The following is a 15,946-nucleotide window of genomic DNA, read 5'->3' on the forward strand; positions in this document are numbered from 1 at the left end:
TTGTGATCAACAGTGTTTTTTTATTGACAAGCTCAATTGTCAATTGTACACAGTATTTACATGTTAAGTTACAACTTAATTTAAAACAATTTACACCTGTAAAACTAATTCTTCACAATTTCTCAAAACAGGGGCACTATATCAAAACTAAAATGGCTGTAGGCTAGGGTTGCACAACTAGTAGATCTCTCAAAGAAGAAAAATCTACTGCAAATCAAATCACAATATCTGTCAGAGGGTCCTCCTTCTACCAAAAAAAGGTGTGCCCCTCTCCCCTACTCAGTTTGTTCTTCAAGCTATGTGAAGAATACCTTCATAAGAATACACCTTGTGTGGGTCGCATCCCACACAGTAGCCTCAGACTACCAGTGGAGATGTCACCCTCTGTTGTGTCCAGTGCTTTATCCAACTATGCCAGATCCCTCAGCTATACTGTAGCTGGGGATGAGTGCCTCTATTCAGAGACGGTTGATAAAGCTAACTATAGAATCTTTGGGTCTGCTGTGTGTGGCAATGTGGGGTCTGCATGTTTCATATGAGGGAAGTGGGGTCATATGGGGTGAGGCAACAATACGGGAATGCAGAGAAATGAGAGAGGTGACAGCCAAGTGCACTGGAACCAAGATAAATGAGAGAGAGAGAGAGAGAGGAGTAGGACAGATATGCTGAAGGAGAAAAAAGCCAACGATGAGGAAGGATGGTCTACGTACATGTGCTCTTTATGGATGATGTTATTGACTTCAGGCCTTGCCACAATCATCTCTTTACACGGCTGTCTCTGCCTCTCCACTGGCCCAACAGTACAGGAGAGATCAATCAAAGTTAACTATAGAATCTTTGCTCTATTTGTTAATGAACTGCTGGATGATAACCTAAAGATTGATTGATTGATCTCTTTGCGAGGCACACTGACAAATAGTTTCCGGCAAAGATTCTAGAACAGAGCTCTGTTCTAGAATCTTTGGTTTCCGGTCTGGTTATCTGGCTTCCATAATGTTTTTAAACAGCCTAACCAGACATGCTTAAATGCCGTGTCTGCTGTCCAGCCACGTTTTTAGCAAAGGAAGGTTCCGATCCGTCCAGCGAATGTTCTCCTCGATGGTCTCCAGGGCCCGTTGGATCGAACGCAGCTCGGAACCTGCCTCAGTAGGTAGTGACCCAAAGAACTTGCGCACCTGTGCATAGGTAAAAGAAAAGTCAAGATTACGTGTAACAAAGAGGAAAGAAGATGGTTCCCACACCTTGTTAAATGTAAAAATCCCAATAGAAAGAAGTGTCTGTTGACACACTGTAAGCTACAATTTATGGTTAAGGTTTGGGCTCAACAACAATTTTACATACTGAGGTTAAATCTTAAAGGAGAATTCCGGTGTGGCTAGGCCGATGGTCGAGGCACCTCCATCGAAAAACTGTTGGTAGCATCGGCTAACTAGCGCCAGATTTCTGAGTGCAGGGGACAAGCCGAGACATACAGTACGTTCACACTCGGTATCATGTTTCAACACACTTTAGGTCAATATCACACCGGAATTCTCCTTTAATAGATTATCTGTTATGTCTCTGTGGGCGGACTACATACGAGTCAAAAAGATCCATGAATGAATGAGTGTCAGTTTAACTCTAGACACATCCATATAATTGACTTAAGTCAACTTTGTAACACCAAACCCATAAACTGAGAGACTATGGGCATGGTGTGCTAAGAGGAAACTATTCAGAGCAGCTATGTAGACATCTACATCTCAAAGGCAAATTATTATGAATGCTGGTCAGTGTTTGACCTTTGCCACCTGCCTGTCCAATTCAAATGTATTGGTGCATGCAACATAAGGACAAAAGCAGCCAACCAAAGTCCAAAATGCTACCGGAACTATACAAGCAGGAGTATGCCCCTTTGAACCAGATGATGACATACACTGTCAAGCTGTTCATTTGAAAAGGCTGAAAGGCATTTTCTTGCTCACACTAGGGACACATACCTCCTCCAGCATCTCCTGTGTAGAGTACTGATCTGTCACGCCAACCACCATGCGTGAAATGGCTGAAGAACCCAAATCAAACCTGAACGAGACAGACAGAAACACCATGAAGATGCATCAAACTGATTGCACCTCATTGCCTTCTTATTAGTAGACAAAGGAGTTTAGCCAGAGACACAGCACTCAAAAAATCTCCCATAGAAATGTATGGGGTTAGTTCGTAACGCAAACATGGCAGTCGTCTACACACATTCAGGCCCTTCCGCCGCCAAAATTGACATGTGAATACAACGTGCCAATCATGTGGTGTGTTGTGAATACATCGTGCCAATCATGTGGTATGTTGTGAATACATCGTGCCAATCCCGTGTTGTGATCTCGCAGCTGGAACGAGGTTGGTGTGTCGTCATTCGTGAAGCCTTGCGCACTCGCAGTTCTGCACGAAATAGATGCCCGATAAGTGTCCAAAAAAGCGTTACAATATGGCCGCCGAGTGGAGGGACTTGCCTAAAAGGACTGGTTTAGCTTTCCCCAACTATACATTTTAAATGAAAACCAATGTTACCATAAAACCAGAAATATAAACACCGGTATACTCACTTGCTAACCAGCTTGTACCAGTGAGCCCTTGTGAAGTTCCAGGCGAGTTTGAATCCTTTGGGGTTTCTACTGACGGTTACGAGCAGGGAGGTCAGGTCTTGTGTCTTTAGGACTTCTCCCTCCAGACTCTTCTCCAGCATCCTGAACACATCATACAGATGAGCCTCGCCCTCAGGATAAAACACTAGGGCCTTTGTGTTAGCACATGCTAATCATGTTCCATATAAGCACATACAAACCCATTATCAAAAAACTCAAATAGGTCAAATAGTGAGAAGTCAAATAGTGTTGAGCAGTGTGCAGAGTTTTAACAGTCACTTTAATCCTAACCCTTGGTTTTAAAATGGAAGTGAAATGAAAACTTATTGAATATTTTTTCAAGCTTCTGCAGTGATGAACAATACAGCAGGGCAAGTCCACAGGTACATTTGTGTTTGCATTTTGCGGTGCAAAACCCACCACTGGAGCTTGTCGACCACAGGGCTGTAGGCGAGGGCAGCTTTGATGTTGCTTCTCTCTGAGGGTGACATGGAGAGTAGGTACTTCTGCAGGAGGAAGTCCCAGCCACTCTCACTGCGAGCCCCCTCTGTGTACACGACCAAAGTCACATCGCTAGGCAACCTGGTGGAGACAAAAATGGCCACAATTTATTTTCCACACAAGGCTACTGGAAGCTGGGCTGGGTCAGGTTGACTTGAGCTGAACTTTTGTTTGTTTGTTTGTTTTAAATTGTACTGGTGAAAAATAAAACACCAGTTCAACCCTGAAGCTATGGCACATGAGATTGAAATGAATACTACTCCACAACCCTGAAGCAATGGCATTCAAGACTGAAATTAATACAACCAAACGTGCCATTAATAATACAGACATGACGAAACAAAATGATTTAGGGGCTTATTAGGAAACCGGTTGTGGTGTGCTGTAGGCGGAGGACGGAGCTCCAACCTCATGGTGCCATTGGACTCGGTCCACTGCTGGAAAAGCTGCTGTGCCTTGGTCACTACCGGCGGATGGCGTCGGATACAGGCGAACAGCAGTAGGTAGTTACGTAGAATCCTCTGGGACACGGTCCCTTCATCACTCCAGTCCTGTCTGTCAATGAGCCCTCGGAACAGGTTCAGTATGTAACCCTGTCATTTACACAGATATTTACATGTTTACTTAAGATGTACAGAACACATTAATGATTTGAGTGAGCATTACAATACATACGGTGCTGACAGACCACTAGATGTGGGTTGCCAGACCATCGCACAAACACCACGTCACAAAAATATTCAGCCCACTTTCTGCTTTGCATGGCTCCACAGAATGCTTAATGACTATATCAGTGCTGTCCTAGTAAAAAAGGCTTTTTTTAGGCTTAAAACCAGACCATACTATGTGTTAAAGAATATCTGACACAGTACTCTAAAACTATAAATACACAAGGTTCTGGCTTTTAAACCGAATAGCTATGAAAGTCTACAGCTTAATGAAATCTAATAATAATAACCTAATGTTTACATGGACAGTTTTTATGTCATTCCGATTAAACTATTCCGATTGAAAAATTCTTGCCGTCTGTTTACATGGGGTACGTTCTATTCTGATCAGGTGCTCTCAAGCGCTTTAGAATCTTTGATCAGAATAGCCGTTGTTGCCTACTTTTCCTTGAGAAGATACAGCAGTCAATCCAAATGACAGTACACATGTGTGTTCATTCGGAATAGGAGCGGACTACACCACCTCTTTCATTCTGATTAAAATTCTGTTTGGATCAGGAATTTTCATTCCGAATGAGGTGTTTATATGACAATTTTTATTCCGATTGAGCCGTTATTCCGTTTCTAATCGGAATAGAAGTGTCCATGTAAACGTGGCTAGCTAAAGTGGTGCATGCAAATGTAACCAGCAGCAAATGTAATAACATTTGTAGGATCAAACATGCGGAGACCTTCATGGTGTTCTCCAGCTGATCCATGTCCCGTTTCTCCATGAGCTTGTAGAGTGGGACAAGCTCACTGAAGCCCTGTGTCACGGGCATGACCTCCTGCTCCTGGCTCAGGTACAGGGTCAGCTCCAGAGCTTTGTCCAGTGGCACCTTACCTATGCTACATCAATCAATCAATCCAATGTGATTTACTTTATTTAGTGCCTTGTTGTGCAAATTTGCAATACATAGTGCATAGAAAAAGACATGAAAAATAAAAGCGACCAGTAAGGCACAGCAGAGAAATAATCATAAATACAGTAAACCTTTGGATAAATAAAAAGAGAAAGGTAACATGAAGGAATAAACACACAATAAAGAAAAGACCGCGGGTCAGGAATCGAACCCGGGTCATCGACGTACGGTGCAGGTGCCCCAGCCAGTTGCGGCACGGCTGGGACCATTTACCATACACATTTACATAGCACAACAGTACATGCCTATGTATTGTCCCCAGGGTGTTACATACCAAGTTGTCAATTGCTTAGTTTGAATTCTATAAAGTTAATGGCTGTGGGAAATGGTGGTTAGACCAGTTTGAATGTTCTTGCTCTCACCTGACCAGCTGGAAGATGTTGTTGATGAGGCTGGCTCTGTCGTTGCTGCTGAGGGCCGTGTGGTTACGCTGCAGAAGCCTGATCAGAGCGTCCCATCCCCCCGCCTCGTAATGGACGATGTAATATCCTCTCATGTCCACGTTGAACTTGATCCACTCCACCTCCTCTGGCAGGTATAACACATCTGCAGGAAAAATGTGAGGCCACAAATTCCTTCATGGTGGATTCCATGAAAACTTTGAACTTGAACTTTGAGGGAACTTCAAATAGAGAATGATATGAGGAAAGATCCAACAGAAAATTGGATTTTCTCTCTAATAATATGCTCTACCTTTAGCTTTAAGCTTGTCCCAAAGTAAATTACCGTTTTAGTCTAAAGCTCAAATTGTGGCATTTGGTTTTATCATCAGAAACTGTTGAAGCTTGAAATGGATAAAATGCAGGTTTAGATGGAGCCCATAATGACAATGAACATGTCTGCGGGCCAGACAATAAAAGTTTAATATATTTGGGATTTCAAAATAAAGCTCAACCTCTCTGTGCTGGCCATGCTCACACAAGACACTGTACTGTACCTCTTTTGGTCTTCAGCAGGAACCTTTGTACAGTGCTGGAGTGACTGGTGATGTAAGTAAGCGGAACTTGCCAAAGGAAACTACAGGGGATGAGAACAGTAAAGAAAGGGGTTGTATTTTAATATTCTTGTAATTACACAAACCTCACACACTTCTTAATAACAATATAAAATAACTTCAATACCCCCATAAACTACAAAGGATATATTTATATTCATGAGAAATGACCTCTATATAATAACCACAGCTTGTTTAAATGTTCACAAACATTACCTTGACGTCTTATCAGGATCTTCCCCTTTCAGATACCTTTGCTGACTCAGTCTGACTTCTCGACCTTTGACCTCCACAGTAATCATGGGAAATCCCTCCTGCAGGGTCCATGTGTCCATGATGGCTTTCACATCCACCTCATCTTGCATGAACCATTTCTGTTAAAAGAGTGTGCTGTTCTGATTTAGATGTGTGTGATTAGCAGTTGATCCATGGCTCCTCACTTGAAATCTTTCAAATTCTTGAATTTTCCCTTGGGGATCAATAAAGTATCTATCTATCTATCTATCTATCTATCTATCTCTATCTATCTGTGATTCAGTCCCAGCCTAGCCCTTATGCTCATTTTGATATCTGATATTCATCTTGTTACTTTATCAAAAACTGGTGAAGCAACTCTCCACTCTTGCAACAGTCTACTGTAGGAACTTAGCCTGGAAGCATTTCAGGTCGGGAAGTTCAGTGTGGAACTTTTCCATTGAGAAGCACTATACCCGAACCAGAGCTGTTCGGACCAATGAAATTGCCTGGGCGGGCTTTGTACGATGATGAGCAACAGTGCGTCATCTGAGCACGCTTTGCTTGATTTTGTTTGCAACTAAAACGCTGTTGCTAGAAGCTAGACAGACGGCATCTAAGGCCCTGTTTAGACGTAGGAAAAGCGCATAGGTCATCACTGAAAACAATTATTTCTGAAAACTCTGACCAAAGAGCAGATGTGGGAAAACTCCGGTTTCACTCTTGGTTTCACAGCATTTTTGCATTGTGACATGTTGTTCCCTCGTTTGTTTGAAATCTCTGAATGGCCACCTGTTGGGTTACGCTTAAATGTTTGGATGTCAAGAGTCCCAAACTTCACCCCATAGCCACTTTTTTTCCATCCCCAAAGAGAGAGGCCACTTTGGTAAAGTATACCAACAAGCACTTCTTATTACACTTGTACTAATGATCTGTAGGTACACAAAAATACATTATGTATGGACAACATAAGCATGTGATATTACATATTGTTACATGGGTTGTTACACTGTACTTCATTATGTAGATATACTGGAACAAGGATCCCCTAAAATAAAATGCAAGTACTGCGTATTGAAAAGGTTTTGTGAGTGCATCGTATGTATTAAAAAAGAGTTTTGTGAGTAGTGCGTATGTATTGACAAAGGTTTTGTGAGTAGTACTGTCAAGTCCAGCTTGTTCTCCATGAATCATTTCTGTTCTCCCATTCTAGACACAACCAGTAACTGTAATCATCTGTCCAAACACTTGTGATTGTGAAGACGACTTACAGAGTGCTCTGTTCCGCCCTTCTTGCCTCCACCACAAAATCCATCCAATTTCATTCTTCCCTGATCTGCATCATCAGAATGACAGACCTGAAATAACAACAATCAACACAAAGATGTCAGAGGCCAATGAAATGGGGTAACAAATACATGCAAATAAAAATGTCCTTCCTTATACCAAAATATCAAAATGAAATACGGTCCTCTAGCACATTACTGCCTTTTGATAACAAAACACTATACCTAATACCTAAAGTCACTAAATTAATCTGCATTACTTTCTACTTTAATAGACCATAAGGAACAGTGTGTACAGTATAATTAAATGTATGAACAGTGAAGAGGACCCTCTTCTCTTGATTTGAATAAATGTAAGGGTTGTGAAAATCAGGATGTTACATAACAGTCAGTAAAGAGGTGTTGACATGATCTATACATTTCCCCTTACGCTGGAGAGGCTTTCCCAGAGGTGGGCATTGACTGTGTTCTGATAACTGTGTCGCCTCAGGTATCGGATGATGCCAATCTTAAACCCCTCAGGAGTCAGGAAGTCCCTGAGCATGTTCAAAACACATGCACCCTGAACAGAAGGAAGTAGGAAACAGTTATCAACAGGGCGGGTTCATGCTTACATAACATGTCTTTATGTTTCATTTAAAGTGAAAAACATAGCTGATATTAGCCATCATATAGCCTATTTTAATAATATAGACTGTGAACCTCACTTTATTTTCAACCAAATTTGAAAACAGTTACATAATCTTGTATCAGCATAATGTAGAGTCATGCTAGTGTACAGAAACTAAAATGAAAAAGGGGAAGAAACATAAGGTGTTTGTGTGTGACCAGTGGTACACAATAAATTAAAATCCTGAACAAAGTGAAATGCTAAAGCGGAACCTAACGTCATTGTTTTGTGGGGAAAACCCCCTTCCAGTTTTTAAATATCATTTCCAAAGGCTTGATGTCAGTGAGAATACATTCACTGTGGCCTCACGAAGGGACAGCAGAGAATCAGCATGCTGGAAGAAAAATCTGCAATAATGTTTTTGTGATAGAAGTCCTGGCGCTGAGGCCATCCTTAAAAATAGTTTTGTTTGCAGTAACAGCCAAAAAAAAAAAAAAATGGGTCGGTAGGTAGGTCAATATTTTTTTTTCCAAGATTCAAAGTAAAAAAAAAAGTACAATTTTGGTCATGGTGATTATGTAAGAATGAATTTACACAAATGTGCATATCGTGACGTAACTGACTGGGTCTTCAACCCGTGCCTTCAGGCGCACCATTGCAAACCTCATTCTGATGCAGGTTATATAGACCAGCCTTTCTCAAACTTCTTTGAGCTGAGGCCCGGTCATGGCAGACTTTGGGGTCATAGGGCTCATCTACATGTACCCAGAAAGAAGGCTACAATAGCTCTTGGCCACGTTATATTGAAATTTGACTATACAATACTCAATGCTATACAGTGTATTATACAGTCTCTGCTCTGTTTCTAAGGAAGTTCCAAAAAACAACGTCGTTCTATTAAGTTTCGTTAAATAAATAGCCTTCCAACAGGTTGAAGCGGAGCTTTGATACCAACGTTATCGATTAGTTTCAGTTTCTCTCGCGCAGACGCGCATTGAATGAATGCTCATACCACCACTTAATTGTAGGGCTCCATGTTTAATGACATCGATAGCAGAAACGTTTGTTTTCTTTTTTCGTCGATCCGCGGTTTCTTGATCAACTGCGCAGCAAATTATCAGATGAAGCACCGGGCCTAATTTCACTCCACGACTCCGCGGACCAGCAGTCTCCATGTTGCGGACCCATATTTTGAGAAATGCTGAATAGACCACAACCAATTTCAATACTCCGACACGGTCACCGTTAGACTAGGGGGAGAAGGGATGAGAAAAGATCTGGCCACAGTTCTTCCAGAACTTCGTGCCAAGTAAAAGCGTTATCAGTTTGTGTGAATGAAACGAAGCGTAGGCCATAGTGTGACATGCGTAAAACCAATGGTGTAGAGAAGACGCCACAGGGTTTTATTTAAGTGAGCCACGTTTGCATGTAGGCAATTTATATTCACAATACTTGGGCCTACTAAAAGAAATATTATTTTATTGCATTTGTATTGGTTGTTTAGAGTAAAAAAACAATCGGTCGGTATTAACGCAAGTTTACAACCGGCAAGTCGGTCGGACTAAAAGGGGAAAAAAATAAATATTTGGGTCGGTTCTAAATTGACAGGGTCGGTCGGGTTACTGCAAACAAAAATATTTTTAAGGATGGCCTGAGGGCACAGATAAACTTGACTTAAGTTTACTTAAGTGAGGTTCCCACTGAACCGTAAAGCGCTTCGGGTGCCTCGATAAAGCGCTATGTAAATGTTCTTGTTGTTATTAAAATAAGCTGGACAAGAAAAGCACAGGGATTATTTGCTGAACTTGCTCTTATTAGGGGTTTTTTGGGGAGTGCCATGTTTGTGTATTCATACCTTTCTGTAGGAGACGTCATCGAACATCTCTCTGATCTCGGCTGGGTTCTCCACAGGGGTGGAGATGGGGTGAGAGGAGCTCAGGGCATCCACCTCCATGGCCTGGAAGCACTTCCCCAGAAAGTTGTCGTTCTAATCAGAGCAAAATAAACGTGTGAAAATCTTTGAAATGGACAACTAGTGATAGAAAATGTCAAACACAGAGCCTACATTACATTGGCTTTGGTCAAACAATGGACAATGAATTCTGGGAACTTCCCAAGTTATTGTTCTGTGCCCTTATAAAACTTCTTCAAATAGTGATCAAATAGAGTGACCATAGACCATAAGGAACAGTGTGTACAGTATAATTAAATGTATGAACAGTGAAGAGGACCCTCTTCTCTAATTTGACTAAATGTATAGGTTGTGAAAATCAGGATGTTACATAACACAGTCAGTAAAGAGGTGTTGACATGATACGTTTCCCCTTACACTGGAGAGGCTTTCCCAGAGGTGGCCATGCTACAGTAACAAGCCGACATGAGCTTTCAAAAAGCAAATTTAAGTGCTTTAAAAATTATACACAGACGTTGTAGTTTAGTTGGAAACATCTGTATTATCCATAAATATACAGACATGGCTCAAATTGTGGTATTCTACCCTTGCTTGACTTTAATTTAGACTCTTCGTTCAACAGAATATTTTGAATAATAAAACAAATCAAAATGCCATTGATACAAAAACTGATGGTGCCACAAGCGTTGCGTGACCTTTAGAGGTAATCACTTCCAAGAAACAATTTCTGTACTATAGCTTTGAATAACACTTCTGCATCTGTCAACAAGTAGTTTTACCTACTCTTCCAGAACAAACTGCTCCAGCTTCCAGTTTGAAGGGTGCCTTCTGCAGACTGCATACTTTAGCTCTTTCCAGAGATGTTCAATAGAACTTAGGTCTGGCCTGGCCACTTCAGAATAGTCTACTGTTTGTTCCAGGGCTGTCACTAGACTAAAACTCTACTAGGGTACAGTCCAATCTAATGATGATGATGATAACTAGATGTACCGCAGAGCGGTACAAAATATGACCGCCGCCCAGTCCAGCACATTTTTTCCACAAAAAAGAAATCACGCTGAAAGGCCTATATGATTCTAACTGTCTCACTAAATTGCATTATCCACACTCAATTCTCACTGGTATATGCTAGACAACAAGTACCAAAACATGATTAGTTCATAGATTTCACATGTAAAATTCATTTTATACAACCCCACCTCCATCTTTTTGCCTGTTCATAATTCTGAGAAATTCTTGATTGTTTGTGTTATGTTTATGTTATGTGTGTGGGTGTGTGTGTGTGTGTGTGTGTGTGTGTGTGCGTGCTTGTGTGTGTGCCTGTGTATGTGCCTGTGCATGCAAGCGTACATATGTCTACTGTGTGAGTATGTGTCATACGTATGATTACTGTAAAGGTATGTGTGTGTGTATGTGTGTATCTGTTTGTGCACATGTGTGCACATGAAATGGGTTAACATGACCCCTGGAGGCAAACATACGGAAAAAATGGTCATCCTAGGCCCTACAGTTCTCAAGATATTCACAGAGAACTGTGTCTGCCCTACCCTCCTTTCGGAGGGTCCAGTCCAGCGGGGGGGCTACAGATCAAAACGAAAAATGACGGTTCCAAGAGTAAGAAAACACCAAATTTTGTGCTTTTTAATTTTTAACTAGGTGGCGCTATACATGAAATAAGTGGTAATGGGATGGGTTGACATGCCCCCTTAAGACCAACATACATAAAAAAGGTGGACCTCCTAGGCCCTACGGTTCTCGAGATATTCACAGAAAACTGTCTCCGGCCACCTACAGGCCAGTTGGTGTATAGTAACATAAATTAATTTATTGTGTGGCCCCCCATGAACGGAATTCCACGAAACTTGGCGTGCATACAGAGGGTGTCATAATGATCCTACACTTCCAATTGCGTGCCGTTTTGACTATGTTAGGTCACAGATACCTGCGATTACAACACCTCATTTTTACTTTTTTGTGTTTAACTAGGTGGCGCTATACATGAAATGAGTGGTTATGGAATGGGTTGACATGGCCCCTTGAGATCAACATACAAAAAAAAAAAGGTCCTCCTAAACCCTACGGTTTTCGAGATATTCACAGAAAACTGTGTCTGCCCTACCCTCCTTTCGGGGGATCCAGTTCAGTGGGGGGGCTACAGATCAAAACGAAAAACGATGGTTCCATGCTATCCATATGGGGTTACATGCCCACCAAGTTTCGTGTACCCCGGTCTTTCAGTGTCCTGGGAATCATTGGCGGAAATTTGGGCATGCGAAAAAAAAAAAAAAAAAAGAGAGAAAAAAAAATCTGACTAAACCTATATGACCGCCGCTTCGCTGCGCGGCGGTCATAATAATATTAATAATAATAATGCTGCCAAAGAGGCAACAGCAGCTAGTTACAACTTTAACTTATTTATTGGGGCACAGCAGTTCAATATTGGGGCACATGCCCCAATAAAAGGCGTCTAGTGCTTGGTACTTTTAGCTGTGTGTTTTGGGTCATTGTTCTCTTGGATGACCTGTCACTGAGAGCTTTTTGACACTGGGCTGTATGTTTCACTCCAGGATGCCTTATAGTCGATTATAGAGATTTCATACTGAGCCCTGCACAAATTCAAGGCATCCGGAATTCAGATGCAGAAAGCAGCACCAAACTCCATTTTTACAAAATAGGTATGGTATTCTTTTCTTGGACACGTTCATTTTTTCGTCTGTGAAAACATAGACAGCTGATATGACTTGGTTGGCTGCAGTCCCATGCAGCTTAAACTTGTTAATATAATGTGCAACTGTAGTTACCAGAACATTATTGCCTATAATTTAATTTTCTTTCTGATCTTCTCAGGCAACTCTTTCTTTTCATTTCTCTGGTCCATGTTCATTTAGGTGCACACAATGATAAAAAAAAAAACTGCAGAGTGACTACTTTTCTCAATGTAAACAAGCTGATTGACTGAAAGATCAAATATATCTGTAATACTAATTTAGGCTAAAACGGTTTTAAACATCACTATAATCGAATAATTCATCATCTTTTTTTTAGGGGCATCAACATAAAGTATATGGCCAGGCCATTTTTGAATTTAGAATCTTTGTAAGATAAATGACAGATGATCTCTTTTCAAATGTTCTTTGCTTTACTCTATGTCATACAAAAGTTATGCAGCTAACTTGAGAAAATTGCTTTGAATTAAATAATTTTTCAGCATTATTTCAATAAACTGTAAGGGTACCAACAACTGTACCCAGAACTGTAGCTCTGTGTTTTAGGACTTTATAACTACTCTCAACCGTGTTTGTTTTGCAGAGACAAGATTGTGTAGATTCTTTTCAATTTTTGAATTTTTTTTGTGTCTTTTTAGTGTTCATTGCATCATAGCATGTTGGCTGAGGAGATCTCTAGAGTGACTAGCCAGAAGTAGCCTAACTAGCCTGAGATTTGCATGAAAATATACAGTGTTTATTATACCCTTATGGAGAAAGGGGATGGGTCTTTGGTGTGAGGGCAATACTACTGTTAAACGGAGCACTGATTCCTTGTACATTCAGAAGTTCAACATCAACATCAAAGGCTACTTCATACCACTTGCAGCTCTGGGTGGGTTATGTCAACTGACATAAACTCCATAAACTTGGCAAAGCCCTCATTCAGCCACAGGTCATTCCACCACTGCATAGTCACCAAGTTGCCAAACCACTAAACGGGAGGTGACAGAATTCATGACAGAATTAACAATACAACCAGTCTAATTTCAAGATCGTTGTGCATTTAAAAACACAAGGTAAAAGTGTGTCTTTTTAAACAATTATAATACAATTATATTTTACATTTCATAATAATATAGGTGTGCTTACCTGATGGGCCAATTCATGGGCAATGACTTTTGTTATTCCCATTTTATCTGAAGGTGATGATTTCTCTGGATCAAAAAGGAGCCCTGACTCCCTGTACGTTGTCAGACCCCAGTTTTCCATGGCACCGGACTGGAAGTCTGGGATTGCTGCTAGATCTGCAATCATAATTATCAGTGCTCAGTATGATTTTGAACGTCCAAGTGTGATGTAAGCTAATCTAGCAACAATGACTTTCACTCATACCTTGTTTGGGAAGAGGATACGGGATATTGAAGTAATCATCATAAAAGTCAAGGAGCTTCACAGCAGTATCTAAAGCATACTCTGCCTGGCCGATTTTGTCAGGAACAGCATACACTGAGATCTGAAAATAAGAAAAATAGAACTTTAGAAGCATTCAGTCATGTCGATCAGTTAAACTCTAACATGCATTGCTTCACATATTATTTGGTAGTTGAACATGACTGAGGTCAAGTACATAAATGTACATGTACGTAATATTGGTATACATTTACGTACATGTACATTTATGTACATGACTTCAAATTCACTTTGCCACATAACCGTGATAATTAGAAGATACAAAAAAAGACAGCTTGCAAACCTCAACTCCATGCTGAGTGGTCTTTCGAATAGAGAGGAAATCACATACGATGTAGGCCACCAGGTAGGTGCTCATTTTAACGCTGGTGTCAAAGTAATCATCCAAGAGACCTCTTGGCTGCTCCACAGTCTTCAGCTGGAAAAAAAACCCCACAAAGTGACCCATGTGTCTCTTAACCCAGAAGGAAAACCCCTTAATATACAGCAAGTAATTAATTTAAAGTAATTTAATAATGTGTAAGCAGCACTGTTACTTACATGATGTTGGATAATGTGGGCCTACCTTGGGCATGTTGGACACAACAATGTGCCTGGGTTCTCTGCGTACACATATGGTGAAGTTTGCTTTGAAGGCAGGCTCATCAAAGCATGGGAAGGCTTGGCGGGCATGAGTGGGCTCAAACTGCGTTGATGCCATAACCCTGAAACAGACAACTGAGTGCTCATTTTGTTACATCTACAAAAGGCAAAGTCTTCCATTGAAACCTCTGCAGTATAAAAAACCTTGAGGGTGCAGATACAAGTGGATAATATTCTTGGTGGGCTATTGAGTTTCAGCTTTTGTTTGTGGGATATGTATCATTATTATGAGTATTACTTACCTTGTCTCTCCATCCTTAGTCTTATATGATCCTTTATAAAATCCATGAAAACTCTCAGAGAGATTAGCTGAGAATTCTATACTGAGAACATGCACTCCCCTACTGATTAAGTCATCAGATACAACTGCAATTTGCTCGAAAGCTGGGAAGTCTAAAACATTAAGATTTCGTTGGTGACCTGGTGACAGGAAAGTTGCTCTGATGATGTGGAGGTCTTTACTGTGAAGAATAATGGTGCGGGTTTCCTCTTGCACGTCTATTTGTATCTGAACAATTCCCGTAAAGTTAAGATACGTAAGATTTGGGTGAATAAAGAGGTCGTAATGTAGCGGTTTAACGGTTTCTGGTAACCGCATTTTGTTCCATGGAAAGGGCGGTTTGCTGGCCAGTGGTTCTTCTTTAGCTGAGTGGACTCGACCTGCAACAGGTATGAGTGCACAGCACAATATCAAACAGAGACGTAGGCCTAACATGTTTAGAAGAAATAGATTCACTGCAGTTCTCTGTCTGTACTTGGTCAACCAGATTACGCATACAGAACAGTGCAACAATGCTTCTTCGGTTATCTGAAGTAGCCTAATGAATAGCCTACCAGCAAGACACCGATAGCCTGTACGGAGAAGGAGTTCATGCTATAGCAGAGACGGTTGATAAAGCAAGAGTAACGTATTTTTGGCTATAGATTGGCATATTCTAGCGAACAAAGCCACAGTGTATCCCATGAGTTTAGGCCTTTACGTGAGAAAAGTTTATTCCGGACAATTTCTTGTCGATAGTCGCACGACTCACGAGAGAAACAGAAAGTGAAAGAAAAAATAAGCAACGGTAGATTTATAGGGTAGGGCACAGTGAGGTCATCATGTTTTCACGACCTAAATTTGTTAGTTCTCCGGTTGAACTGTAAAGAAAAGAAACGAAGGCAAATCAATGCCATCAGAATGGATTGTTTGTTTGGAATGGGATACGTTGATACATTGTAGCCTTTTCAGTTCGTTTCTGTACATTAACTAGCCACCAGATGTCATGGTCGCACTCTGATGGCGTAAAGACCAGACTACTTACAAAAAAAATGTAGGAGGGACTTGTATTGGGACTGAAG

At 41.0% G+C, this 15,946-nt stretch overlaps 1 protein-coding gene across 2 annotated transcripts; it reads right to left on the minus strand.

Annotated features, from left to right (window-relative positions):
• Nucleotides 1-15,820, minus strand: erap1a (endoplasmic reticulum aminopeptidase 1a). Of its 2 annotated transcripts, none has more exons than XM_076303083.1 (18): nucleotides 14,848-15,820; nucleotides 14,529-14,667; nucleotides 14,247-14,381; nucleotides 13,886-14,006; nucleotides 13,643-13,797; nucleotides 13,371-13,484; nucleotides 9,729-9,860; nucleotides 7,694-7,825; nucleotides 7,249-7,335; nucleotides 5,960-6,120; nucleotides 5,687-5,766; nucleotides 5,112-5,295; nucleotides 4,519-4,675; nucleotides 3,528-3,712; nucleotides 3,039-3,200; nucleotides 2,580-2,720; nucleotides 1,980-2,061; nucleotides 1-1,175 (listed from the first exon to the last, which is right to left on the minus strand). In XM_076303083.1, exons 1-18 carry the CDS (start codon nucleotides 15,318-15,320, stop codon nucleotides 1,023-1,025), a joined length of 2,793 nt encoding a protein of 930 aa, XP_076159198.1. In that variant the 5' UTR covers nucleotides 15,321-15,820; the 3' UTR covers nucleotides 1-1,022. The 2 variants fall into 2 exon arrangements, with proteins under 2 accessions (XP_076159198.1, XP_076159199.1); XM_076303084.1 differs by having other exon boundaries at nucleotides 5,960-6,117; nucleotides 14,848-15,818.
• Between the last annotated feature and the right edge of the window lie 126 nt (nucleotides 15,821-15,946).

This window comes from Alosa pseudoharengus, unplaced genomic scaffold (genome assembly GCF_046254945.1).
Source record: "Alosa pseudoharengus isolate Yale_2024_CS ecotype anadromous, Long Island Sound unplaced genomic scaffold, YU_APseudo_1.1 YU_APseudo_1.1_scf_24, whole genome shotgun sequence".
Taxonomy (NCBI): Eukaryota; Metazoa; Chordata; class Actinopteri; order Clupeiformes; family Clupeidae; genus Alosa; species Alosa pseudoharengus.

Excerpts from the sequence above, each read along its gene's own strand:
- erap1a (XM_076303083.1), bottom strand. The coding sequence starts at position 15,320 with ATGTTAGGCCTACGTCTCTGTTTGATATTGTGCTGTGCACTCATACCT. Across the intron at positions 9,861-13,370 it reads CCCACCCAGAGCTGCAAGTG|AACGACAACTTTCTGGGGAA; the intron begins GTATGAAGTAGC and ends TGCTCTGATTAG. Across the intron at positions 5,296-5,686 it reads CCTGCTGAAGACCAAAAGAG|ATGTGTTATACCTGCCAGAG; the intron begins GTACAGTACAGT and ends TTTTTCCTGCAG.